General features: G+C 39.6%; 1 protein-coding gene across 1 annotated transcript in view; it reads left to right on the forward strand.

The window, feature by feature from the left end:
• LOC126093772 (spermatogenesis-associated protein 5-like protein 1) overlaps positions 1-26,434 on the forward strand; it is a 90,529-nt gene that overhangs the window by 32,070 nt on the left and 32,025 nt on the right. Inside the window, exons 3-5 of the mRNA XM_049908745.1 lie at positions 2,140-2,354; positions 11,168-11,362; positions 25,973-26,225. Of these exons, the coding sequence (XP_049764702.1) occupies positions 2,140-2,354; positions 11,168-11,362; positions 25,973-26,225 (663 nt within the window). The remainder of the gene's footprint in view (positions 1-2,139; positions 2,355-11,167; positions 11,363-25,972; positions 26,226-26,434) is intronic.

Genomic DNA, 26,434 nt, shown 5'->3' on the forward strand with positions numbered 1-26,434 from the left:
TTTGTTAGCAGAACTTCTTAACTGTCTTTCAGCTTAGCTTTAGTACAGAGATTCTCCATAGAAAAGATATACATGACTATACAAATGAATATGTGGAAGAGCTAAACAAGACAAATTATCCTGTTAGTATATTAAGTGGCTTTGATAAGACTCTCATGCACTGTAAAGTTAGAGCAAGACTTCCATTCTTTTGCACTGATGGAGTTGTACACCACATTTCTGGACTGCACCACAGGAATAAAATTGAATCCAGAATGGGGATATACAAAATGAGATGTCGCACAGGGTTTTCTATTGGTTCTGCTCCTATTGTCAACTGGGTATGTCATTTTAATGGGTTTTAAACAGTAATGTTTCACAATTGCATAATTGTAATAGTCTTAGTGTCCAAATATAGCTAATGGTTTGAATGCCTATCTGAATAGTATTGTTCTGTTTTTGCCGTCAGAATTAACTCTCATTGTGTTGAATAATTTTACATGTTTTTCACTCCCTGTTGTCCTATGTTCTGGAGAAATCAACTAAATATTGTGGAATGCGAATAACCACACTCCTTGCAGAAGCTTCTTGAAATTCCTTCGAATCCTGCACTCATCTCTCAGTACATTTATTCCTTAATTCTATTTGTTGTAAAAAAATAAAAATCGGTTTCAATTGGAGTGTGATTCTAACAAGCACAATAAAATATGCAAAAATACTTTTCAAGTTAACTTTGCCTCTTAATCTAGGTTTTTTTGTGCTGTTCTATATGTTCTGCATATGGCTCAAAGCTTCCATCAGGCTATTAGGGTATTAGGAATCTCTACTAATTTAAAGAATATTAAACATTTCTTATGATTAACTCATACAAATTATTTGATTAAAATTTAATAGAGGGAAACATTCCACGTGGGAAAAATATATCTAAAAACAAAGATGATGTAACTTACCAAACGAAAGCGTTGGCATGTTGATAGACACACAAACACACACACAAACACACACACAAAATTCAAGCTTTCGTAATCAACGGTTGCTTCATCAGGAAAGAGGGAAGGAGAGGGAAAGGCAAAAGGACGTGGGTTTTACGGGAGAGGGTAAGGAGTCATTCCAATCCCGGGAGCGGAAAGACTTACCTTAGGGGGAGAAAAGGACAGGTATACACTCTCTCGCACACACACACACATATCCATCTGCACATACACAGTCACAAGCAGACATTTGTAAAGGGAAAGAGTTTCGGCAGAGATGTGAGTCGAGGCAGAAGTACAGAGGCAAAGATGTTGTTGAAAGACAGGTGAAGTATGAGTGGCGGCAACTTGAAATTAGCGGAGGTTGAGGCCTGGCGGATAACAAGAAGAGAGGATATACTGAAGGGCAAGTTCCCATCTCCGGAGTTCTGACAGGTTGGTGTTAGTGGGAAGTATCCAGATAACCCGGACGGTGTAACACTGTGCCAAGATGTGCTGGCCGTGCACCAAGGCATGTTTAGCCACAGGGTGATCCTCATTACCAATGAGCACTGTCTGCCTGTGTCCTTTCATGCGAATGGACAGTTTGTTGCTGGTCATTCCCACATAGAAAGCTTCACAGTGTAGGCAGGTCAGTTGGTAAATCACGTGGGTGCTTTCAGACGTGGCTCTGCCTTTCATCGTGTACACCTTCCGGGTTACAGGCCTGGAGTAGGTGGTGGTGGTGGGAGGGTGCATGGGACAGGTTTCACACTGGGGGCGGTTACAAGGGTAGGAGCCAGAGGGTAGGGAAGGTGGTTTGGGGATTTCATAGGGATGAACCGAGAGGTTACGAAGGTTAGGTGGATGGCGGAAAGACACTCTTGGTGGAGTGGGGAGGATTTCACGAAGGATGGATCTCATTTGATTATGTAGATTCAAGACAGAAGATGCATATTGCTTGCGGAATTTGCACTCCAGAGATGTGTAACTGATAAGAAACTGCGCTAATTTTCAAGTCACACTTCTTAATAAAATTATATAGTTTTCATCTCTCCTTTCATTCCATATGTAGAGATCGTAATTAATAACTGTGCACTGCTGTCATTAATATTATTAGCTTTCTTTAATGCACCCAATCATTTCTGAAATGTAAATGCTGTAATTGTTTATTCCAAGACTGGCTGAAGTTAAGAAGCTGTAATCCTAGGTGTCTGCGTGCTGGTGTTGGAAGCCATCGATGTCCTGTTTGGAAGATCACAGGAGCGCTCTGAAAGTGCAAGTGTCATGAGAAGAGTAGCGGGAGAACTTGCTCTTCTCCTGGAACGTGCCGACAGTGTTCCAGGGTTGGTGGTCGTTGCTACAGTGACACGCCCTGGTGATCTGGATCCTGCTCTGAGGCGACCAGGCAGGTTGTCCACTGAGGTGAGTGTCCTGTGAGCCCAGAGATAATATATGTCTCAAATATTATTTCCTGTAGCAGTATTGAGACCCCCATTAGCATTAAATGTCCATGAATATGTCCAAGGTGTTGTGATGTGTAGGGAAACAGACAGTAGTCAGGTAAACGTTTATTTTCTATGTTTGTTTGTATTAAATTCACTATGCAGTAAAACAGAGAGATTCCTACGTGCCTAGCTAACCTACAGCTGATTTCTTTTACACTGAATGCAAATCTGAGCTTTTACATTAACTTGTTGCAGCAGTTCTTTTTTATGCTTCTCCCAGCCCCATCCTTAGAAGCAGCTTCGTGGCTTCTGCTGACAATGTAAAATGTGTTTATTCTATCAGAGTCACAATGTATGTTGCATGATTATTGCTAGTGATAACAGCATATCTGAAACACTCAGACTTCAAGGAAGTAATTATTACTTTGTGCTGCCAGCAGAAACTACCTTGTTACTTATAAACTGTGGGTACACGACAATGCTACAAATGAGTTGCTGCATTAGGTTAACATAATTATTAGGATTAGTTGTCAGTGTGTAGAAATTTGTATTCCATGGCAAAAGTAGATTTGCTAAGATATCAGATGTTTCCAAGAAAGGCTGGAATGCCTAGCCCATTATTAAGTTTGGAAGTAGACATGCTACATAAATATTTTTCTGAGTTATTACTGGGTGAATCAGCACTGTAAAAAATTCTATAATTAACTTCTGTTGTTAGGATAATTTATTAGTGTTTTATGCTTCTTGTATTTGTACATTGAAATCAATAAAATTTCAAGTTGTGAAGCTCATCATAATTAAAATAAATTGAACAATGGAAAATCCAGGATGGACTCAGCATCTCCTTAAAAGAAATTGAGTTAGTTATCAGCAAACTGGTACTGTACTGATAGGCACACATTAGCATATACATATTTCAGGGTGTACCAGGTGTACCGGTATGAAATGAGCGTTTTTTTTGTGAAAATGAAATACTAATTTTGAATTGAAAAGTAAAAACATTTTATTCAAAGTACTGACTATTGCTTTCTATACATTTTGACTACCTTTCTGGCAATTTGTGGACACTATGCCAATTGAAATGTTCGTCGTTTGAAGCAAACCAATGAGACACCCAATTTTGGACTTCTTCGTAGGAATTGAAGTGTTCCTCAGCCAATGCGTGTCCCATTGATGAAAATAAATGGTGGTCGGAAGGGGTCAAGTCTGGTGGGGTAGCAGCTCCCAGCCAAGTGTTTTGATTGTATCCTGAACCAGTTTTGCCTTGTGTGCAGGTGCATTGTTGTGTAAAAAAGTTACTTTGCCATGTCTTCTGGCCCATTCTGGTCTTTTTTTGATCAATGCATAGTTCAAATTGATAATTTGTTGTATGTAGTGATTATTATTCACAGTTTCATGTGTGAATGCCAATCGCTCTTTATGTGGTTGACTGGGTTTGCAAATGATCAGTGTTGTTATAATTACTAGTGAATTCCATCGATTCAGACTACCAGAGTGGAAACAAATGATTAACAGGAATAACAGGCAACAAAGATTACGTATTGTCTTCTCCGTGTATCCAAGAAAATGAAATTTTGACAAATTTTTGGCCAGGCCACTATACTACTAAGAGCTAGTTATACAGTCCCCAGCTAGCAGCCACTAAAGTTCCATTCTGGGAGCAGCGCGGGGAATGCTTTGTACGAACACGTAATAATGCCTAACCAGAGAATGAATGTGGGATAACTAAATGAGTGATTGTGGCAGGGTTAGTGAAGTTAACCAGAGAATAAGTTTTGACACTGGCAGGAATGGTTACAGAATTAGTGATGACAAGATTGTTTGTTAGAATGAGGAAGGAGAAGAATTGGGGACTCACACAAATTAAGGAAGAATATGACGATTCCAAATTTATGTAAAAATTTTGTACTAATACTTTTTCGTCAGAAGAAGGGACTGGTTGGTAGGATATGTTTTGAGGCATCAATGGATCACAAATTTAGCATTGGAGGGTAGTGTGGAGGGCAAAAATTGTAGAGGGGGACAAAGAGATGAATACACTATGCAGATTCAGAAGGATGTAGGTTGCAGTAAGTACTGGGAGATGAAGAAGCTTGCACAGGATAGAGTAGTATGGAGAGCTACATCAAACCAGTCTCAGGATTAGAGAGAGAGAAAAAAAAGCAAGGACTTAAGGATTGAAGAAATGTGTACTGTCTTGCTTTTCTCTTGTCTTTACTCGTTTTAGGTATCCTATATTTAATTTTATGTCACACAAAACAGCAAGTTAGTAGTTAATAGGCAGTAAAGACTACAAATTTTTCTGAAGAGTTGTTGTTCTGCTGGTTACAAGTAATCCCATCCAGTATTAATTGCGAGAATTTTCTTAAGAGGTGCAGGGTGTCATGCCGGCCGACTGGGAGCAGGAGAGCTACCACAGGTCATTTTCATTTCCACTAGCCTGAATATAGTTTGATGGCACCCATTACAAAATTATTACACGTTTGAATTCCACAGAGCGAAATACAGAGACGTGCGATGGAAGAATACTGTGTGAAAAGGTGTTGCACTGCACTTTGGCACACTTAAGACCAAATAACGTCTTACATTCCCTCGAACATTTATGTTTTATGTATCAGACTCTTCAGAAAGATGTACAGTACAAAATGAAGATATTTTTGAAAAGTTGATTTTTTAAATTTTTGGTGTCCTACCTCAAACGCTCATGGGAGGGGGAGCACTACTATCTAATATTGCTCTGGTTCGGAAATATGGTAGATCCAGACCTGATGCACAGAGCAGTCTGAGTTGTAGTGGGGAGGTGGCAGTCTCCACGTGACCCATGTTTACGTTAAGTGGTTTTGCTGCTTCCTCATCGTTTATTGCTCTCATGTCAAATGAAAACAAAACAGATTTCTTGTGGCTGGGAGCTATCAAGTGAATTAAAATACATGCACACATGCTAAAACATGTTATTAGTTTCAGATTTTATTTTGTTTCCACCTTTCTGACAGTCAAGCTCTAATCGCCTTGCAGAACAATGATGTTATTTCTGTCAGTTTGTTAAAGAAATTTGACTTTTATTAATCTTTTCTGCTGAGGTAGTCAATTTATTTGAAACAAAGTGTGTAATTCCACACTATTGGCTAGCTTCAACTGTTCGCTGCATTTCAAGTTCACGTTTTCATCTTCTAGCACGTATGGCATTGTGCCATAATTAAGAACCAAACACGAGATAATACAGTACCGGTACTCAAAGAAAATTTACATTTGAATCTGGACATAGGAATGTGCACTTTAAGCTGAATTATGCATTTTATTATGGTTCACAAAATTCTCACGGTCTTGGAGTATCCTCTAATATTTTGTATCTTTTATGACATAATGTAAGATCATTCAATGTTTTACACGTACGAACGTACGGGCTTCCTACGTCATCACAGCTGCGCAAGGACAGTGATGGCTGTTATCTAACGCTCTCTGGCAACTGCTAAAACGAATCTATTTCTAACAGGTCGTGGGGAAAATATTGCAAATGGTTTTTTGAAAAGCGTTAATTTCAAAGTATATTTCCTTTTACGCAAGATTAACTCTGTGCGCGAATGTCCGATGAATTTCTTAAATCACAAAGCGTTTGACTCTCATTCAAAAATCAGATCTTTGAGGACGACCATTTACAATATTTTTGAGCACAGATCGGACATTTACTGGCACGTTTGTGTGATGTATCTTAAAGTGTAACACACACAAAAAAGATCAACATTATGTGTGAAAGCTTAGCTTTTCTTGTAGCTTATTAATCTTCAAGACCAATATTATACATGATAGCTTTTCTGGCTATTGGCTGACTACATCATGTGTCCTATGCTCTGAATATCCGCTGTCATCGGCTGGCGAGATTGCTGGACGTGACCTATGACTGGCTTACGAAAGCACATCGCAATCTCAATTTCAATCCTTTGGAAAATAACATGCGGTGTTTGGTAGACTTCGAATTTATACTTTCATAATATGAAAATATGCAGTGTACATGTTGCTGCACACCAGACATCTTCCCAAAATGTGTTTTTTCCCCTGAGTTTCATTTTCTATAGTGCTGGGAAATTCTACCATTCACAACCATTGAAAGGATTGATGAGTTTTACAGTTCATAGGAAAAGTATACTGTTACTTAACAGGGAAAAAGTGTTTTTTTTTTTTTTCCTCAGAGAGAGAGAGAGAGAGAGAGAGAGAGAGAGAGAGAGAGAGAGAGAGTGTATTTTTAACCGTGCCATAGGTGGCACCCATTGATGGCGCACATCATTGCATTAAAATGTCTCTGTGCCCAGGTCTGCCACCTAATAAAGTGGCAGAAGTGAGAATGCTGGGAGTGGTACATTTCAACCATCAGACCACGTATCTCTCCTTTGGGCAGGTTTGGGCAAAGATCATACATCTTCTGACATTCGCCTGCTTTATTTCTTCGTTGATAGTCCTCGGTGTCGACGTACTTCATTGTTATACTAGCTGAAAAATGGGGGGTGGAAATTCAACACTGACTTCTGTGAATGATGTAGCCGACAGTTGCACAGTTGAGTTTCGCAGTTCTTTACTTTCACTGTTCACAACCCCCCTCCCCCCAATATTACACGGTTATATGGCCAGTTCACTATTGGTAAATGTTAAGCCTCATTAATTGGTTGGAGGCAAACGTCAGCATACTGCTACAGTAGTTTGCTGTTGAACATATATGAGCAGTGAATACCTAACCACACAGTTCAGTTTTTTCAGAATAATACAGAACATTTGTCACTATTTCTCAAATAAATTGAACAGACACTGTCATTGCTTTAACACACGACCTATTGGTGTTACACTTATGCCACTGTTAAGTTAATGCATTATTGTTACGCTGACACAGACTTCCCATCTGAAAATTGGCTATGGACTGACTGCCTCGGGACGAAAAATTGGGCCTTTATATATACTCACAATAATAGGTACTGAAACTATACATTGTTCAACATTTAATTTACAGAAATTACAATTACAACATAACTCATTTAACTAACTGAATCCATTAAATTTCTTCTTTTAACAGTTTCTTCTACCACAAAGGTAGGCATAATTATTTGTTTAAATAATGAAATTAACGGATATAGGTACGCAAACAATGCTTTTGTCAAATCTGGTAATTATTTTGGAAATAATTAAGGGCTGGCTTTGATGATGTGTTTTCGAGTAGAGACATATAAATACTTTAAGAATCCTAGTGGTTCTTCCAAATGCTTAAAATTAGTACACAATTAAGATCTGGTATTATATTTCTTAAGACTGAGGGCCAGCCCCCCCCCCCCCCTTTCTTTCTCTTTTTTTATGCAGATTATACTCATGTATGTTAATGATAGTCAAAAATGAATTTAAGGAGGCAGATGGCAAAACAAGAGAGGAAGTAAAGAGATCCCAGCTTGCTTCGTCACAGTCTCTATGGATAACCAGACACATACAGGTATTCCTGGTATTACCTTGAATGACACTGTCTGTACCATCACCAAACAATTTGCTGTGCATTATGCTCAAGCTTCTGCATGTGAGAATTATCAACCCGCCTTTCATGTCCTAAAACAGCAGTTGGAGTGAAAGCAATTACCTTTTACTACACACCGCCTGGAACCACATTCCCCATTCAGCAAGTGGGAATTAGTCGGTGTCCTAGCTCACTGCTCTGTCACAGCACCAGGACCAGACTGCATCCACAAGCAAATGCTCAAATACCTATCAGTGTATTAATGGCAGCACGCCCTTGCCATCTTCAACCACATACGGAGTGAGGTTGTGCTTCCTTTGCAATGACAGTAAAGCATCATCATCCCAGTAATGAAACTGGGTAAGCACCCTCTAGAGATGGACAGTTGTCATGCAATTAGTCTCACCAATGTTCTCAGTAAGTTGCTTGAACGTATGGTGACCCAGCAGCTGTGTTGGCTCCTTGAGTCTCGGAGTCAAACAGCGTTTGTCTGACATCAACACCTTATACACATCTTCTTCAAAGTGCAAAAGGCACATGACACCACATGGAGACACCACAAGCTCGCTTCCTTACACAAGTGGAGTCTCTGGGCTCTGTTCCTGATTTTTGTGCACAACTTCTTGTCTCACTGTATTTTCTGGGTTCAAGTTGGTGCAGTTTTCCCTATATCCAAGAGGATGGGGTCCTGCAGTGCTCTGTACTGAGTGTCCCTCTCTTTCTAGGTGCCATCAGTGGTCTGGCAGCAGCTGTGGGGTCCTTAGTATCACCCTCCTTGTATGCCGACAACTTTTGGTTCCACTGTAGCTCCTCTAGTGTGGGTGTTGCTGAATGTCGACTGCCAGGGGCCATGTGAAACATGCGGTCATGGGCTGTCACCCACAGCTTTAGGTTTTCAGCCACCAAGATTCACATCGTGTACTTTTATCAATGTCCTACCATTCACGCACAACCAGAACATTACCTCGACAACCGACCACTCACTTTTTTTGAGTGGTCTTCAATGCTTGGTTGATGTGGATTCCCCATATTCGCCAGCTTAAGCTAAAGTGCTGGATGAACCTTAATACACTTCATTGCCTGAGTGACACTAGCTGTGGTGCGGATCGCACTACCCTTCTGCAGCTGTACAAAGCCCGGATACAATCCCATCTGAATTATGGGAGTCTGGCATACAGTTCAGCATTGCCCTGAGCATTGCGGATACTGGATCAGATACAGCACTGCAGGGTTTGATTTGACAGGAATCTTTCGAACTAGCCTTATGGTGGGGTCTCTCCATTGTGGATCAGGTGCCAACAACAGCTTGTCAATTACGCTACACCCAAATGCAGCTCTGTTAAGCATCTGAACTACCGTCTCGTCTGTCCAAACACGGGAATCCATCTCCTGCAATGGCGGCCGTATGAATTTCAGTTGTTTCCTCTACCACCTCTCCTCAGGGCCCATTTCTGTAGACCTCTGTGGTGAATCCCTCCATGGTGCACCTTGACCTTTGACAAGGTTCGAAAGCCTGTTCATCTCGAGGCCCTCCACCACCAACTTTTCTTCATCCTTGGCTCATCCTGGGGTTCAGAAGTAGTCTATACTGATGGCTCAATGGTTGCTGGTAATGCAGGCTTTGCTTGTACTCAATGTGAAACATACTGAACTGTGCTCCTTGTCGGATGGCTGTAATGTTTTCACTGCAGAGTTGGTAACCATCTCTTGTGCTCTTGAGCATATCCTTTCGTGCTGCCGTGAGTCCTTTCTCATGTGTAGCAACTCCTTGTGCCATTTGCAAATCTCAGCTAGTGTCACCCTCGCCATTCCTCGGTCATGGCTGTCCAGGATTCCCATTATGCCCCTGAATAGTGTGGACACTTAGTGACCTTTGTCGGGACCCCAGACGGTGTTGGGATCCTGGGGAATGAAAACCTAATGGCTTGGCCACACTGGCTACCGTCAAGCTGACTCTTGAGATCGGCATCCCTGATATGGACCTCCAATCGACTTATGTCATAAAGTTTTAGGGATCTGGAATATGAAATGGCTCACTCTGACTTCACCAAACTAACTATGGGTGATAAACAAGACTACGAACCTATGGAGGTCCTCCATGCAGGCCTTTCACAACGACTCTACTGTCCTTTGCCAACTCTTCATTGGCCATACTTAGCTGACTCATGGCCGTCTCTCCATGAAGATCCACCTCATGTCATTATGATTGCCATTTGGTGGTGGTCCATAGTTTGTTGAACTGCCCTCACCTAGCCATCCTGCGGCAGACTGTTAATCGGCCCGACTCGCTACCCCTGGTTTAGGAGGCAGTGCCTCAGCAGCTGAGCTACTTTTATGTTTTCTTCGTGAAGGAGCCCTTTACCACTTAACCTTATCCACCCATTGAGGGCTTGACTGGACACTGTTGTGCCTCTGGCCAGGCAGGGCTGCGGCTCTCTGGGCTTGGTGGTCCACTCCGGCCCTTACCCTAACTGCTCTTTTACCCTTCCTCCCCCCCCCCCCCCTCTCAATTGGTCTGTTAGACTTGTTTGTTGTTTGTATATCTGTGTTTCTCTTGACCTGTCCGTGTCCCTTTCTTCTTTTTTGTCTCTTATCTCATCTTTAGTAGATCTTGGGGTTTTCTTCCCCAGGGTTTTGCCTGGTAGACCATCTCTGATGTACATTCATGCAGACATATCTGTTTGAGGAAAAAGGGACTGATGACCTAGTAGTTTTGTCCCTTTAATCAGCCAACCAACCTCCTCCTTTAAGTGTGTGCACCTGCCTTGGATTGCATTTCTAGCCATATACACATATACTTTTTTTTTTCTCCTTAACCCCTCAGGAATTGTTTTCCAAAAGGGTCATGCAATGTGAAACTGGTGTTATTCAGATAGTGGACTCTTGGAAGCCAAATATCACTGCTTGCAAGAGAAAATCAGTAATTGCTGTGAAGAATTAAGAGAACATCTCTAGCTTGATAAGCTTCCATGTAAATATTTTTGGCCTGGCAGACGAAACAGGTTCACTGTTTGATGTTGAGTGACAGTAGGGTCACTGAATGTTTCCATGTCCTGTGTAATGATTCCACCAAGAAGCATATAAATTAGGGCTGTTACGTCAAGTCAGCTTCATAGCTAATTTGCTGCTTTTTCTTTTTGTATATGTAGTCGAGGTTTACCATCCACTGAAGTTAAGCTGTATTTCTGACTTAATCTCATGGGGCACGTGCCAGGTAAAAAGTATTCTAATTCGAAAGTGTTACCTAAACTGCTGCCTTGTTTGGTATGAATCTAGTACTGTACATATACGTGTTCAATTTGCAGATACACTTAGGAGTGCCTACTCACCAGGAACGAGAACAAATCCTACAGGTGTTGTTGCATCCATTGGTCAGTAAAATGAAGACGAATGAACTTCATGAAGTGTGTGCAGAGGTGGCTGGGTTCACACAGGGATATGTCGGGGCAGATCTTGCCTTGCTGTGCCAGAATGCTGCGGTGCAGTATAGCACAAATGAGGTAAGAATTTTGTTTGATATATTTGTTTACATTTTACCATCTTTCTTGTCTGATGCCATTGTTCTTGTTATTTTCAAGCTGTGGGCTCCAGCAGAATTTGCTGAATTTTTGAGCTATGAATCATTAAGACTAAATAAAAGAAGCACTTACCATGTAGTGGAGGCATTGAGCAGTAGACAAGCACATAATCAAAACTGAGCGTATGGCTAAGCTTTTGGGCATTTTCTTCCTCAGTGATAGCCAACAAACAGAAAAAGCACTTACACATACATGGCAAGTTTTATAGTCCTAGTGCTGTGCCCTGACTGGGCCCAGACAAGTTGTGTTGGGACAGTAGCCACAGGAGTACGCGTGTGTTGATTGCAGAATGAATTTTCATCCTGCAGTGGAGCACACTAATTTGGAGCTTCCTGTCAGATCAAAACTGTGTGCCAGTCTGGGACTTGAACCTAGAAATTTGGCTATGACAGACAATGGAATTGCTGACTGGGCTACTGGGAGGTTATTGTCGCTACACCTCTCTTCTTAGGGCAACAAGTACAGCCTTTGCAAGTTGCAGCAATATGTGGCTAAACCTCTTTGGTTACAACAGTCAGATGTGGTTGTTGTTAGCGTCGTCGTCATCGGGCACGCAATGTGGTAGTTGTTCAGATTTGGCTGGAGTTATTAAGATATCGTACATCGTTAAAAAGGTGCTGTAACATGTTCAGCCATGTTCATGAGACTTGTTTTAATTTTAGTATGAATGTAGGGAATGTCACCCTAAGATAACTCATTTCAGAACAGTGTTGTTAGAACCTCATGGCATGATTTCATTATTCTGATTTCATAACTGTCATGTACAAATGAATTAATAAATCAATAGTTGCATCTTAGTCCATCATACTTTATGAACTTCATACACCAGTAATTAAATGTTACTAATTAGTCAACAAGTCATTGTTTAAAAGGGGAGGTGTTTTTATCATTTAAATGAGGCAAAGAAGAAGGGTGGGACTCTTAACAGGTGTCACGTGTGTCAGATGTAATTGCAATCTTCAGGGACGACTAATGTAAAAATACAACAATGGTGAGTTGCAGCATTCTAGCACAGCAACACTTCATATTTTTAAAAACAAAGTTGTAAAGTGCTGATAATTTGGTAACTATAAACTGGGAATAGGTGTGACTTCCAGGTTGTGGCATGACCCGAGCAGCATGCCGAGCAGACCAGAGCGACTCTGGAAAAACAAACGAGAGCTGTTCAGTGCAAGTGATTATTGTGGCGCTGCAAGTAGAACGATTCTGAGTGAATTATACATGTTTGTTTCTGAGCATGGCAACCAGAGCATTAGTGTGACTCCAGCTGCATTTGGGCAATGCCAGCAGCATTTGGCTATTGCTGCTGGTAGCAGTCCACACTGTCACTGGCTCTTGTGTTTCTTTCATTGTACTGTTGAGGAAATGGCATCAGGGGAAGCCTTGATAGCAATTTTTCTATTTAGCACCATAAAAATTGTTTTATTATGTGGAAAATGTTTTCAAAACCATTTCATTTTGACAGCTTAATTTTAAGCTCTGTTAAAATTTCGTACTGTCTGATAAGTGACTTGCATAAAACGCTCAGTTTCTACTGTATGTTGCTCATTGACACTTGGAATCCTTCTAGGTCACTGACAGTGTTGTGCTCAACATGTACATTTCACAATATCATCAGCAAATTGTGGTGAAGTTTCTGTTGGCTTCCAACATGTGCTCCATTTAGCACTCATTATGTCTAAAGCATGTTCAGTTGGTATTCATGGTATGGAAAAGTGTTTGTTGAAATATTCTTTACCTGGATGTAAAACACTTCGAATGTAATATTTGATAAAATGCCTCAACAATGGATTGCCTAATCTCCATTGAATACAAAACGCAACATAACTGATGTCTTCAGTATTGGAGTGCCTGGCGGTACATTAAGATCCCCTTCTTGCATTAAGTGAAATACACTAGAAGAATGAAATCTACCACTTTCACTTTCCTTCCCATATCCCCCGCAACATTGGTTATAATGAATTTTCTGCGAGAATCGGCAACTGCTTGTTGTACAATTGAATGGAGATGTTTATAACTATAAAACATTGTACCAGAATTTTCTGGGCATTTGAAACAATTTTGTTGTCCGTCAAAATCACCAACTGCACTGGAACATTCTGTGTGTTATATAAATGATTTACAGTATTTAGAAAATCTCTTTCAGAAGGCACTCTCATGTAGATTTGCTGGAGACAGTCCCACAACACTTAGTTGACTCCACAATTCTTGCAGTGGTTGTGAATCCTGTTGTGAATGTCGGAGCCACATCGCAGAAACTACTTCTGGTTTCTGGGCCCTGTAACAACTTTCTTTTCACCAGCTGTCAATGCCCCTCAAAAAATTACATTATTCCATTGAAAATATCTGGAGTTGCTTGTATTTTAACATGCTAGAAAGGTAGTTACAAACAGTACACAGGGCAACCAATTTTCCTCTTTGCATGCTATTATTTGCCAAAGTCTTGTTTCGGTATCTTAAACCATTTCAGATACAAAGGTGTTATGAATATTCCATTCCCACTTATTGTCTAGGTGCCAGAGTGGAATGAAGTGTGCAATATGCAATCCATTTTCCCAGAATGGAGTGAGTTGTAGATCCCATTCCAAGGTTAAATAATATCTCAATATGTTAATTACATTTGATATGCAGCAACATGTGACCTAACGTGCACTAAATACATTCATAGTGACCTCTATTTTCCATTGCATGCTATTGGACTTTTTTGCAGTAGTTTAATAAATTTTGAACTATCACAATAACTATGAGGATTAACAAAATAAGCAGTTCATCATGAAGGTGACAAAGTTATGAGATGTGTGAGAATCAATTTCTTTTTACTGAGTAGTTCCTCAAAAATCATTTAAGAAAGATTGTAGATCAGTTGCCTTGTGCATTTGCCATCCACACAGTGAAGCAAGCCTGCTGGCTGCTGCTACCTGGTCGCACTATACCTGAGCGCGAAGCAACAGTGCGGCAGCTACCAAATATGCCGCTCCACTCTGCGATGTTGTGCCGCTCCCCTGTAATCTGCGACTTAGAGGTAATAGGTCTCGTGCTTTGATGGACATTTAATGTTAAGTGATGATACCATTGGGAGTGTAGAAAATATCAATATGCACAACAATCCAACTATAACGTCTGATTCTGAAAACAAATCATGAATTTTGTTACGTAGCAGCAACTTAAATGTGAGAATAATAAACTTGGAGAAATGAGTAGGCAGCTCAACAATGGAGGTTACCACACCAACAGTTATCCATGCACCGTTAATGGAGTAATGGTGTGGCTAAATCAATTGTTTGGACACATTAAGAAAATGAATAATGATCTTGGGCAGCAAAATGATGATATTAAACAGCAGATTGCAAAACAAATTGATGATCAACAGCAAACTGCCAAGTATCTTGTGAATCAAACTGTTGAAATTACCAATTGCGTGGATGGTCAGGTCAAAAAGAAAGCACACGAGATTCGAGAATTATTAAAAAATTCGCAAAAGGCACTTGTCAATATATTCATGGGGAAGCACAATGAATTACTTAATGAAGTTATGGCTGAACAGCTGAATCCCAGAGTATAGGTTGACAAATTAAAACTTAAGCAGGACAAAGATCGTGAGTCATTCAGTTTGGTGGAAAGTAAAACTGAGACCACGGCAGTAAAGGAGGATTGTTCATACTACAAGAAGACACACCTTAAGGTGGTAGTTGGCATACAGGAACAATGCACAAAGCTCGCCAATCAAGTTGAAAATGTGCAGCAACTCACTTTAGACGATGTGTGCTAGAAGAAAAAAATCATTAATGAATTACAAGAAAAATGACAAATTATGCTGAGTGCAATTCCAAGTATGATTGCTGTAAGGTAATGGAACTGAATCGAGGATTACATCCCATTGCTTTCACACAGTAGTTTAAGCATGCTTTTTAACATTGTATTCTAAGAAAAAAATAGATATTTATGTGAATAATCTGAAAGACAGTACACATACATGACGCATGAGAGTTGCTGATAGTTTTAGTTTCAGTGAGTTCCATACAGCCTTCTTTAATAAATTTGGGGATATCAAACAATAATGGGGAAACTTGAGACAAAATTGCTGGAACTGCCAACGGATGGTCACAGTGTCAGTACCATTGGTGAGTTTTAGCTGAAGTATTGGGATTGTTACTTACAGTATATCTAGACGAACCTGTCAAAGATACAGAACTCGAGGAGATTCTTATCCAGCAATTACTACTCCATTCCCGTGAGAAGGTAGCTCTCACAAGATACAAAGTCATCGACAATTTATATTTGGTATTACATCGAATAGAAGCTCTTGATAGAGAGAAAAGGTGGAGTGAGGTTCAATCGTTCCAATGAGACATTGTGAAATGAGTATCGTAACGAATGGAGTTTTGGAGCACTGAATTGGAATGATCATAACGGATCACAGAGGTATGATGGCCATACACGATCATATGATAAAAACCAGGGGTGTTGTGAATTCCAGAGGAACGATGGTCGTGAGACCATCAATCACCACAACAGGGGAGAAATCATAATGTGGTTCCACATAGGGATCTGCCGGAAAACTGAGTTAAATTTGATGCGACCACTTTGAAACTGAATGTATGGACATGAGGTCACCTCTTACAATGCAGATAGATAATGGATGTGACATTGTGGAAGACTTATTAAGGGAAGATGAGCCATGTACTAAGGATGCCAACAATAGTTGTTACAGCTAATGTATGCAGAGTTGATATTGACTTCCTATTGGATTCTGGCTTGGAGCGATTCCTGAGAATTTATTTCAAGATCTCAATGGTCATAGCAATTTATCTGGTAAATGGAACTGTAACTGCGGTTGGACAAAGCTCATAAGGGAACTTACAGAAGTGGGAGTTGAGGGGGACATGAAGTCACAGGTTGATGTAAATGGCACTGCTGCAGATATTTGAACAAAACAAAACAAATAAACAGAACTTACCGAGCATGAAAGGGGAGAATTGAGAGAGGTATTCCAGTTCTACTAAGGTGTGTTTTCATCTCACCCTGGAACAATGAGAGGAAGTGATTTTAAATTAAAAGTAAAGCCATTCTGTTTGAAAACTTACTCTGTTCTATCAACCAAGAAGCATGCAGTTGACAAAGAAATTCAATGAGTGCTAGATATGCGACTCATTCAGTGATCAGATAGTGAGTACTGTAGTCCTGTACAAGAAGTAATGAAGCAAAATGGTACTGTTAGGTTTCTGTAGGAAGCCAGAGCAATGAACAGCATAATTCTTCCACAAAGTGGATCAACTCGAAAATTTAGAAGAGCTATTACAGTTATTTAATCATGTCAAGCTTTTGATGGAAATTATATTTCATATGTTAAAGAACTTCCTACATGACTGTGAAGCATTATTTGTTTCTCTTCCTGTAAATAGACTGGTTCAGGTACTCCCTGCGAGTGTATGGACTAGTTTGGATAGTGCCAGTTAGTTCACTAAATCCACTTTTTTCTCACATGGAGCGAATGTCAACTGTTAATTTTACAGTGCAGACTTGAGAAGAATCTGTACCTTAGTTTACGGATTTGCAATTTCCTGGATTGTCAGTTATGAGCAAATATCTTTGTAGTCTAGTCTGTCTGTGCATGGACATGTCATGCTGGCACTATCTGCCTACACCCCGTGTGATATCTGCCCCTTGCATTTCATTGTTGTTTGAGTTAGACAGATGCCAATTTCTATGCTGCTGTGCCGTGTTGCTGCTGTGCTTAAAAATGTCAAAGTGTAAGAGAGTACTGTTACTGCATAAAGATAAAATAAGTATTATTGATTCATTAAAAAGAGGGGAAACTGGTCTTTAGTCAGATGACACGTCTGGTGTAGATAAGTGACTTTAATAAGACTACCAATTCAATTTTGAAGTACATCTGCAAAATTGATAGTGAAAATGGAAGTAAATATCAAAAAATGGTGAAGAAACCAAGAAATGAACTTCTGCAAGAAGCTTTGTATTGTTAGTTTCTGCAAAAACTATCAAGAGAGCAACCAATATCTGGTCCTTTGCTTTGTGAATAGGTACTATAGTTACATAAAAAGAGAGGTAATGATAAATCGTTTGTGGCAGGTAGCAGGTGGTTGTATGGAATTAAATCTCTTATGCAATTCGCGAATTGGAAATACAGGGTGAAAAAAAGGTTGCTGATGTAGATCCAGCAAATTCTTTTAAAGATGGTTTTAAAAAAGAATTGGATGAAAATTACTTTGCCTTGGACTTTGTTTGCAACACTGGTCAAGCAGGGTAAATTAGAAATCATTACTGTCAAAACATGTCGCGCATCAAAAGCGCGTGGCTGAACACTGAAATACACGTTGACTGGTGTGACAACACTTTTATCTGTGAAGTAAAAAATTTCAAAACAATGTTGGTAAACAAGGAGAAGCCCTACTTTTGCCAGATGCACCGACTCATCCTTTGGCTGAACTATTAGAGAAAAAAATGGGACGTTCACAGTAACATTTTTGCCTCCTAATATGACATCCTTGCTACAACCAGTGGAGTATTGAAATATTAAAACAACTTTACAGAAAACAACTTTTACTTAGAATGTTATCTGTTGATGAAGGTAGCGTAAAAGTAATTTTGTGATTTTTGAAATAAATTAATTTGTGTTGTTACATGGTTGTACACAATGAGATTTAATTGAAAGGAAGTCTCTGAACAGAACTTGGAACAGAGTACTAAAATGGGAGCATGAAAATTTAATTACCGGTATGGATGATTTTGTTTTGGAAGATATAACGGAGCTTATGATAAACATACAAAAATGCCAGGAATGTAAAATCTGTGATATGGAAGAGTGCCTTTCTTGTGTCAGCCATGATCAAGGTTTTCAGATCATTGCACAGGGTGTCTACGACCCGGGACAACCGGGAGATCCGGGAAAAACCCGGGATTTTTTTCATCCGGGAGAAAACCGGGAAAAACCCGGGATATTTTTAGAATTCTGGGAATTTTTCATTGTTTTAGTTTTCAGTTAAATTTTTGTAATTTTGACTAGCAAGAACCGACACACTAACAAAGGATATTACTGTATCCTACTACTGCGGAATAATACTTCAACAATAAAACATAAACGAGAGAAAAAAACGAAAATAACTTAAATTGCAAAGGAAATGCACCATATGCAATGACGACACAAGTGCTCATGCAAGCGTCTGCCGATTGAAAATGTGTCAAAGTCTTTAGGAAGACTATGCAGTGCTTCATAACAACAAATTGCCTCCAATGAGCGTGAAGTCGCAACTGTTTACATTCGATTTGTTTTCACAGTTAACGCGCGGGCTCACGCGCATGCGCAGTAGAGTCACGTTTGAGTAGTAGATTCTCCCGCTTCTGTCACTGGAATGTGGCTGTTGGCTGTGCAAGCAGTCGCAGCCAGCAGCTAGATACTTCCGGGAAAAGGGGGCGCCTATTTCATATTCTTGAGGGGAAAAAAACTTGTTTCACAAAGCACCTAGCATCCAGCGCACATTTGCCTATCAATTAGTCATATGATATTGAAACGCTTCTCTGTTGGTATTTGAACACATTTTAAGTTGATTTCTGAATGAATCATAAGCTGACTTTTGAATGCATGCATAGTGTACGTGATGTCTCTGTCAGGAGAATCCTCGTCGCATCTAGAAATAAACTTTCCACAGACAAAAGGGGACGGGGCTATACGCGCTGAGTGGAGTAAAGCCGAATGGATGAATGGCAATCGCTGTCTGATTATGTGGCTGATTGGGTGTGGGAATGATCAGCGTTGTTATAATTACTAGCGAAATCCATAGATTCATACTATCAGAATGGAAATAAACGACTGACAGGAATAACAGGTGAGAAAGATTATGTGTTATCTTCTCGGTGTGTCCAAGAAAATGAAGTTTTGACAGAAAATGTTTGGCCAGATCGCTACACTAGTAAGGACCAGTAGTACAGTCCCCAGCTACCAGCCGCTTAAGTTCTATTATGGAAGTAACGCGGAAAACGTGTTGTACGAACACGTAACAACGCCTAACCGGAGAATAATTGCGGGAGAACTAAACCAGTGATTCTGGCAGGGTTAGTGAAGTTAATCGTCGAACAAATTTTGACAGTGGCAGCAATAGCTACAGAATTGGTGATGACAGGATTGTTTGTTAGAACGAGGACGGAGAAGAAACGAGGACATCACACAAATTATGGAAGAATAAGACGATTCCAAATTTATATAAAAATTTCGTAATACTAGTTTTTGATGTCATGCTAGAGAGGCTGGTGCATATGAATGAAACGTGAAACTATTTCCTAACATAAAGCTTTTTGCTTGTAGTAGGGCTAATAGGCATTTGATATTGATACTTATTGGATTATATTCTGTCGTGTTATAAAAATGACCATTTGTGCCAAAACAGTCTCGTTTATTTGGTGTGTTATAAAATTGCTGCCGTATTAGAAAGGCCTATTTTGTTTTATCTAGCAGACAGTGACATAATAGACGTAATCAGATCGAGAAACCACACCAGTCTTGGGTATTATTTGTATTAACAGCTTTTTCAGTATTAGATAACTGCATTTCGATTTTCCATGTAGCAAAACGTTTGGCAAACTTTGATGAGGTAAAAGATTCTTTCACAGAAAGGAAAACACGCCATGTAAAGCTGTAGCAAGGTTAGAGAGAAAAAAATGCTAGGAGCTAAGGTTTGAAGAAATGTGTAATTTCTTGCTTATCTCTTGTCAGTACTGGTTTTATATATCCTATATTTAATTTTATGACACACAAAACAGCAAGTTATTAACTAATGGGCAATGAAGAGTTCAGATTTTCCGAAGAGTTCTTGTTCTCTCGATTACAAATAATCCCATCCGCTATTAATTGCGAGATTTTTTTTTAAGAGAGGCAGGCTGCCAAACCGGCCGACTGGGAGCAGGAGAGGCACCACAGGACATTTCAATTTCCACTCTCCTGAATATACAGGGCTATTACAAATGATTGAAGCGATTTCATAACTTCACTGTAGCTCCATTCATTGACATATGGTCACGGCACACTACAGATACGTAGAAAAACTCATAAAGTTTTGTTCGGCTGAAGCCGCACTTCAGGTTTCTGCCGCCAGAGCGCTCAAGAGCGCAGTGAGACAAAATGGCGACAGGAGCCGAGAAAGCGTATGTCGTGCTTGAAATGCACTCACATCAGTCAGTCATTACAGTGCAACGACACTTCAGGACGAAGTTCAACAAAGATCCACCAACTACTAACTCCATTCGGCGATGGTATGCGCAGTTTAAAGCTTCTGGATGCCTCTGTAAGGGGAAATCAATGGGTCGGCCTGCAGTGAGCGAAGAAACGGTTGAACGCGTGCGGACAAGTTTCACGCATAGCCTGCGGAAGTCGACGAATAAAGCAAGCAGGGAGCTAAACGTACCACAGCCGACGGTTTGGAAAATCTTAAGGAAAAGGCTAAAGCAGAAGCCTTACCGTTTACAATTGCTACAAGCCCTGACACCCAATGACAAAGTCAAACGCTTTGAATTTTCGGCGTGGTTGCAACAGCTCATGGAAGAGGATGCGTTCAGTGCGAAACTTGTTTTTAGTGATGAAGCAACATTTTTTCTTAATGGTGAAGTGAACAGACACAATGTGCGAATCTGGGCGGTAGAGAATCCTCACGCATTCGTGCAGCAAATTCGCAATTCACCAAGAGTTAACATGTTTTGTGCAATCTCACGGTTTAAAGTTTACGGCCCCTTTTTCTTCTGTGAAAAAAACGTTACAGGACACGTGTATCTGGACATGCTGGAAAATTGGCTCATGCCACAACTGGAGACCGACAGCGCCGACTTCATCTTTCAACAGGATGGTGCTCCACCGCACTTCCATCATGATGTTCGTCATTTCTTAAACAGGAGATTGGAAAAACGATGGATCGGTCGTCGTGGAGATCATGATCAGCAATTTATGTCATGGCCTCCACGCTCTCCCGACTTAACCCCATGCGATTTCTTTCTGTGGGTCTATGTGCAAGATTAAGTGTTTAAACCTTCTCTACCAAGAAACGTGCCAGAACTGCGAGCTCGCATCAACGATGCTTTCGAACTCATTGATGGGGACATGCTGCGCTGAGTGTGGGAGGAACTTGATTATCGGCTTGATGTCTGCCGCATCACTAAAGGGGCACATATCAAACATTTGTGAATGCCTAAAAAAACTTTTTGAGTTTTTGTATGTGTGTGCAAAGCATTGTGAAAATATCTCAAATAATAATGTTATTGTAGAGCTGTGAAATCACTTCAATCATTTGTAATAACCCTGTAGTTTGGACGTGCAGTAGAAAAATGCTTTATGAAGAGGCATGCCACTGCACTTGGGCATACCTAAGACCAAATAATATCTCTTACATTTCCTCGAATACATACGTTTTATGTTTCAGACTTTTCAGAAAGATGTGCGCTACAAGTTGAACATATTTTGAAAATTCGATTTTTTTTTAGTATTGACCCGGTTCGCAAATGTCGTAGATCCGGGGCTGATGCGCAGAGTCGTGATGACTGGGTGTTGTGTGATGTCCCTAGATTAGTTAGGTTTAAGTAGTTCTAAGTTCTAGGGGACTGATGACCATAGATGTTAAGTCCCATAGTGCTCAGAGCCATTTGAACCATTTGGTGCACAGAGCAATCTGAGTTATAGTGGGTAGTCTCCACGTGACCCGTGTTTACGTTCAGTGATTTTGCTGTTTCCCCTTCGTTTACTCTCACGTCAAATGAAAACAAAACAGATAATAGTGGCCGGGAGCCATCAAGTGAATTAAAACACATTCACATAATTACTAAAGGCTCAAATATGTAATTAGTTTCAGATTTTATTTTATTTCCACCTTTCTGACAGTCAAGCATTAATCGCCTTGCGGAACAATGAAGTTATTTTTGTCTTTTTGCTAAAGAAATTTGACTTTTGCTAATCTTTTCCGCAGAGGCAGTAAATGTATCTGAAACGAAATGTTTAATTCCACAGTACTGGGTAGTTTCAACTGTTCGCTGCATTTCAAGTGCACGTTTTCATTTTCTAGCACGTATGGCATTATGCCATAATAAAGAACCAAACATGATATAATACAGTACTGGTGCTCCAAGAAAAATTACATCCTGAAAACCACACTTAAGAGCTTAATATCAGGTCGGGGTCTGCAGTACTTCATTGGAAATCTGGACATACGAGTGTGCCTTTAAGTATGCACTTTAAATGTGCACATTTTAATATGGTTCACTAAATTCCGACGCTCTTGCAGTATCGTCTTTCATTGATGATCTTTTACACGTACGTACATACGGGCTACCTACGTCACGGCTGGCCGCGGTGGTCTAGCGGTTCTAGGCGCGCAGTCCGGAACCGCGTGACTGCTACGATCGCAGGTTCGAATCCTGCCTCGGGCTTGGATGTGTGTGATGTCCTTAGGTTAGTTAGGTTTAAGTAGTTCTAAGTTCTAGGGGACTGATGACCACAGTAGTTAAGTCCCATAGTACTCAGAGCCACTTTAACCATTTTTAACCTACGTCATGATATCTACCCAAGCGCGGTGTCGACTGTTACCTGAGCTCTCTGGCAACTGCTGAAACGAACCTATTTGTAACAGGTCGCAGGAAAATATTAAGATTGGTGGTTTGAAAAGCGTTACTTTCAAAGTAAATATCCTTTTACGTAAGTTGAACTACGTACAAGAATGGACTGTGAATCTATTAAATCACAAAGCGTTTGACTCTCATTTAAAAATTAGGTGTCTGACGACGAGCCATTTAGAAGCAGTTCGAACCCTCGAACCCTGAAGATCAGACATTTATGTCATTACTAAAAATTTTACAGGCACATTTGTATGATATCTCTTAAAGTGTAACACGCGCAAAAAAGATCAACAGTATATGCGGAAGCTTAGCTTCTCTTGCAGCTTGAGACCAATATTTTATGTGAAAGCTTTGCTTTTCTTGTAACAACACTATGTATATTAATTTAAACTATTAACTTTCCCTGTTTGCCGCGCTACTTAACACTGATGTTGCTATTGGCTGACTACATCACGTGTCCTATGCTCTGAATATCCTCTGTCATCGGCTGGCGAGATCACGTGACATGAGTTACGAACGGCTTACAAAAGCGCATTGAAATCTCGGTTTCAATGGTTCGGAAAGTAACATGCGGTGTTTGGGGGATTTTCTAATGTATGTTTTCGTAATACGAAAATACGCAGCGTACATGTTGCTGCACATCAAAGATATTTCCAAAACGTGTCTTTTTCTCTGATTTTCGTTTTCTAAAGTGCCGGGAAATTGTACGCCCGTGTACAAAACCATAACCTTTCAAAGGAGTGATAGGGGAAAATATACTGTCATCCGGGAGAAAGTGTGTTTTTAACCGGGAAATCCGGGAAAAATCCGGGAATTTTTTTTCCTTGTCCACATAGACACCCTGTTGCAGATGTCGAAATCATTGAAAGCATATTACAGGCAAACAAACAGCAGGAAATGCAAGAAGATGAAACAGAATAATGTGTAGATGCAGAAAATGATGTAGGACCCTCTGATAGAGAAGGTTTGAAGCCCTGGAAACGGGTTTAAATAACACTGTATTCATGATGTAGTAGCAATGAAGAGAAAAAATTGTTTGTCAAATGACAGTTACCAAATATTTTAAACAAAATTCAACTACAGTGATTGTCTACCATGAATTTTCTTAGGTATTCCAAGATTAGGCTTGCAGTATTTTAGCAATTTTAAGAAAATATTTTCATACATAAATGTCTCTAATATCTTAATAAACATTGACTTTTGTTGATTTTAATAAGTTTAATCTGTTTTTGTTGTTTTGAATAAACACCTAACATTACACATTAACGCAATAAAGATGACCATATGACAATGCACATAAAAGATAACCATATGGATGTAGATTATCTTTCTAGAATTAATAGTGCAAAAATAACTTGCCTTCATGCATTCAGTTATCCTGATTTTTGAAGATCTGAATGACTTACAATAACAATTAGTCCTGTTAATCAAGTCTCCATTGTGTGTTAAATCATTGCACTGATTGATAATTCACAGAACTTCGTAAGTCTTTGTAGATCAAACATTGCTTTCATCATACTTAATTACATAAAAAGGTATCCTGAGTACACAGAAGTAATTGAAGGTGTTTGCATGGAAGTGACCTATGTTTACTAATTACTGTCTTTGCATTTCTTCATGATAATTTAATTGTGGCCACAGCTTCAAAATTGGATTAGATTCTTCCCACCTGTTGGCTTTAACCAACGAGATCATAGCTAAACCAAAGATGCTACATAGAGGCAATATTTGAAGGCATAGGCCATAGGGGCTCATTCATAAACAAGCAAATGAATCACAAAAAATGCAAATCCATATGATAAGATACAATCACAGTTCAAGTGATTAATTACACAGCCATGAATTATAATTCAAAGAAATTAAAGTAAGAAAGAAGACAGTAACTTCAGGAAAAACCTCATTTCTCAAATAAGTTATCTTAGTTTATGCGAGTAAGTGAAAGAACTGCAGACGACCCTTGAAGTCCACTACAATATCTGCATGATTCACTCATAATATTATGGAATAGTGGTAATTATTAGTAATAAATAATGAATCTAAGGGGGGCTACAGTGGGAAATTGGTGGTTTTTGGTCGGGGATGTACTAAAATCTGACACAACTAATGTAAAATTGAATAGATAGTAACCTACAGGAATTGTAAAAAGGACATTACCAGAAAGTAAGCAGTGAGCTACACAGAAAGCATAAAAGTAAAGGCACTACACAAGTAATGAAAATTCACGAAACAATAACAAATCTTGGAATCGGTAACTACAATTGAACTATACAGGTCAATCCTTATGACACACTCCAAGGTTCATAATTTTCAGCATTTTTGTAGTAGATGTCTGCAATTCTTTGTTATATGATTTCTATTTTTGGTGTTGCTTTCTGTATTATTGCAATGAATAACAAACATTGAAATTGGTTGCCAGAACTGACCTAAAAGTCAATTGTAATTACCGATTCCATGGGTCATTATTTTTCCCTTTTTCACAGTAAGTGTGTGCAGTGATTTGTCATAGGGCTTCTGTTTTTGGCGGTAGTCTATGGACTACTGTTGTTGCAGTGGGTACGTACTGTGCATTCTTTGAGAATTTTCATATGGTTCCACTCGTAATTTGCAGGTTTGTTATTTTTCGTGTTAATGCAATAGTTCTGTGAAGTGTTTTGTTTTAGTTCTTTAAATTCTGGTATCGCTAATTTCAATTAAACTATGTTGGTCAATTCTAATTTCTCTCTGTTACATCATCATAGTACCCGTCTGCTGAGTTCATCTTACAATTTCTATTCCTTTATGCCATCTGATAAAGATAATAGCAGAAAAAGTATGTTTATTTTTTTCTCTCTGTGTGCTGCTACTTTTACCATGTTCACTGTGTAGTAACTCGGTATTCCCATATGATTATGATAGTTAATTATATTAGCCCTGTCTTTTGTACAGAGAAATGCAGAGGATAGTTCAGTTATCACACCTTGTAGTGCTGCACAGTGGAAAGCTATGCTGCTTGCTGCTGCTCGAAAAGTGCGACCGAGCTATATGTTGGCTGGATGTATCACAAACGCAGAGAAAGTTATTGGAGGCCTGGAAAATGTTGGTGGTCTTTCAGAAATAAAGCGTATATTGCAGTTGGCTGTTCAACTGCCATTACTCCGACCAGATGCGTTTTCCAGATTAGGTCTTCCACATCCAAGAGGTAAATCAGATCCTGTTTTTGCTAATGATGTTTGTAAAAGTACATTCTGTTGGATTTAATGTAGAAATATTAGAAAGTGAGAGATTTTTATAAATAATGGATTCTACCTTATTTTTAGAATATATCTTGTGTAAGTTTTTGAGCCCATGTCAAGTAATTTTCTATTTAAATTGTATTTCAGTTCCTTGTGCATATAAGTAGTGCTCTGT

Source organism: Schistocerca cancellata, chromosome 1, assembly GCF_023864275.1.
Source record: "Schistocerca cancellata isolate TAMUIC-IGC-003103 chromosome 1, iqSchCanc2.1, whole genome shotgun sequence".
NCBI lineage: Eukaryota > Metazoa > Arthropoda > Insecta > Orthoptera > Acrididae > Schistocerca > Schistocerca cancellata.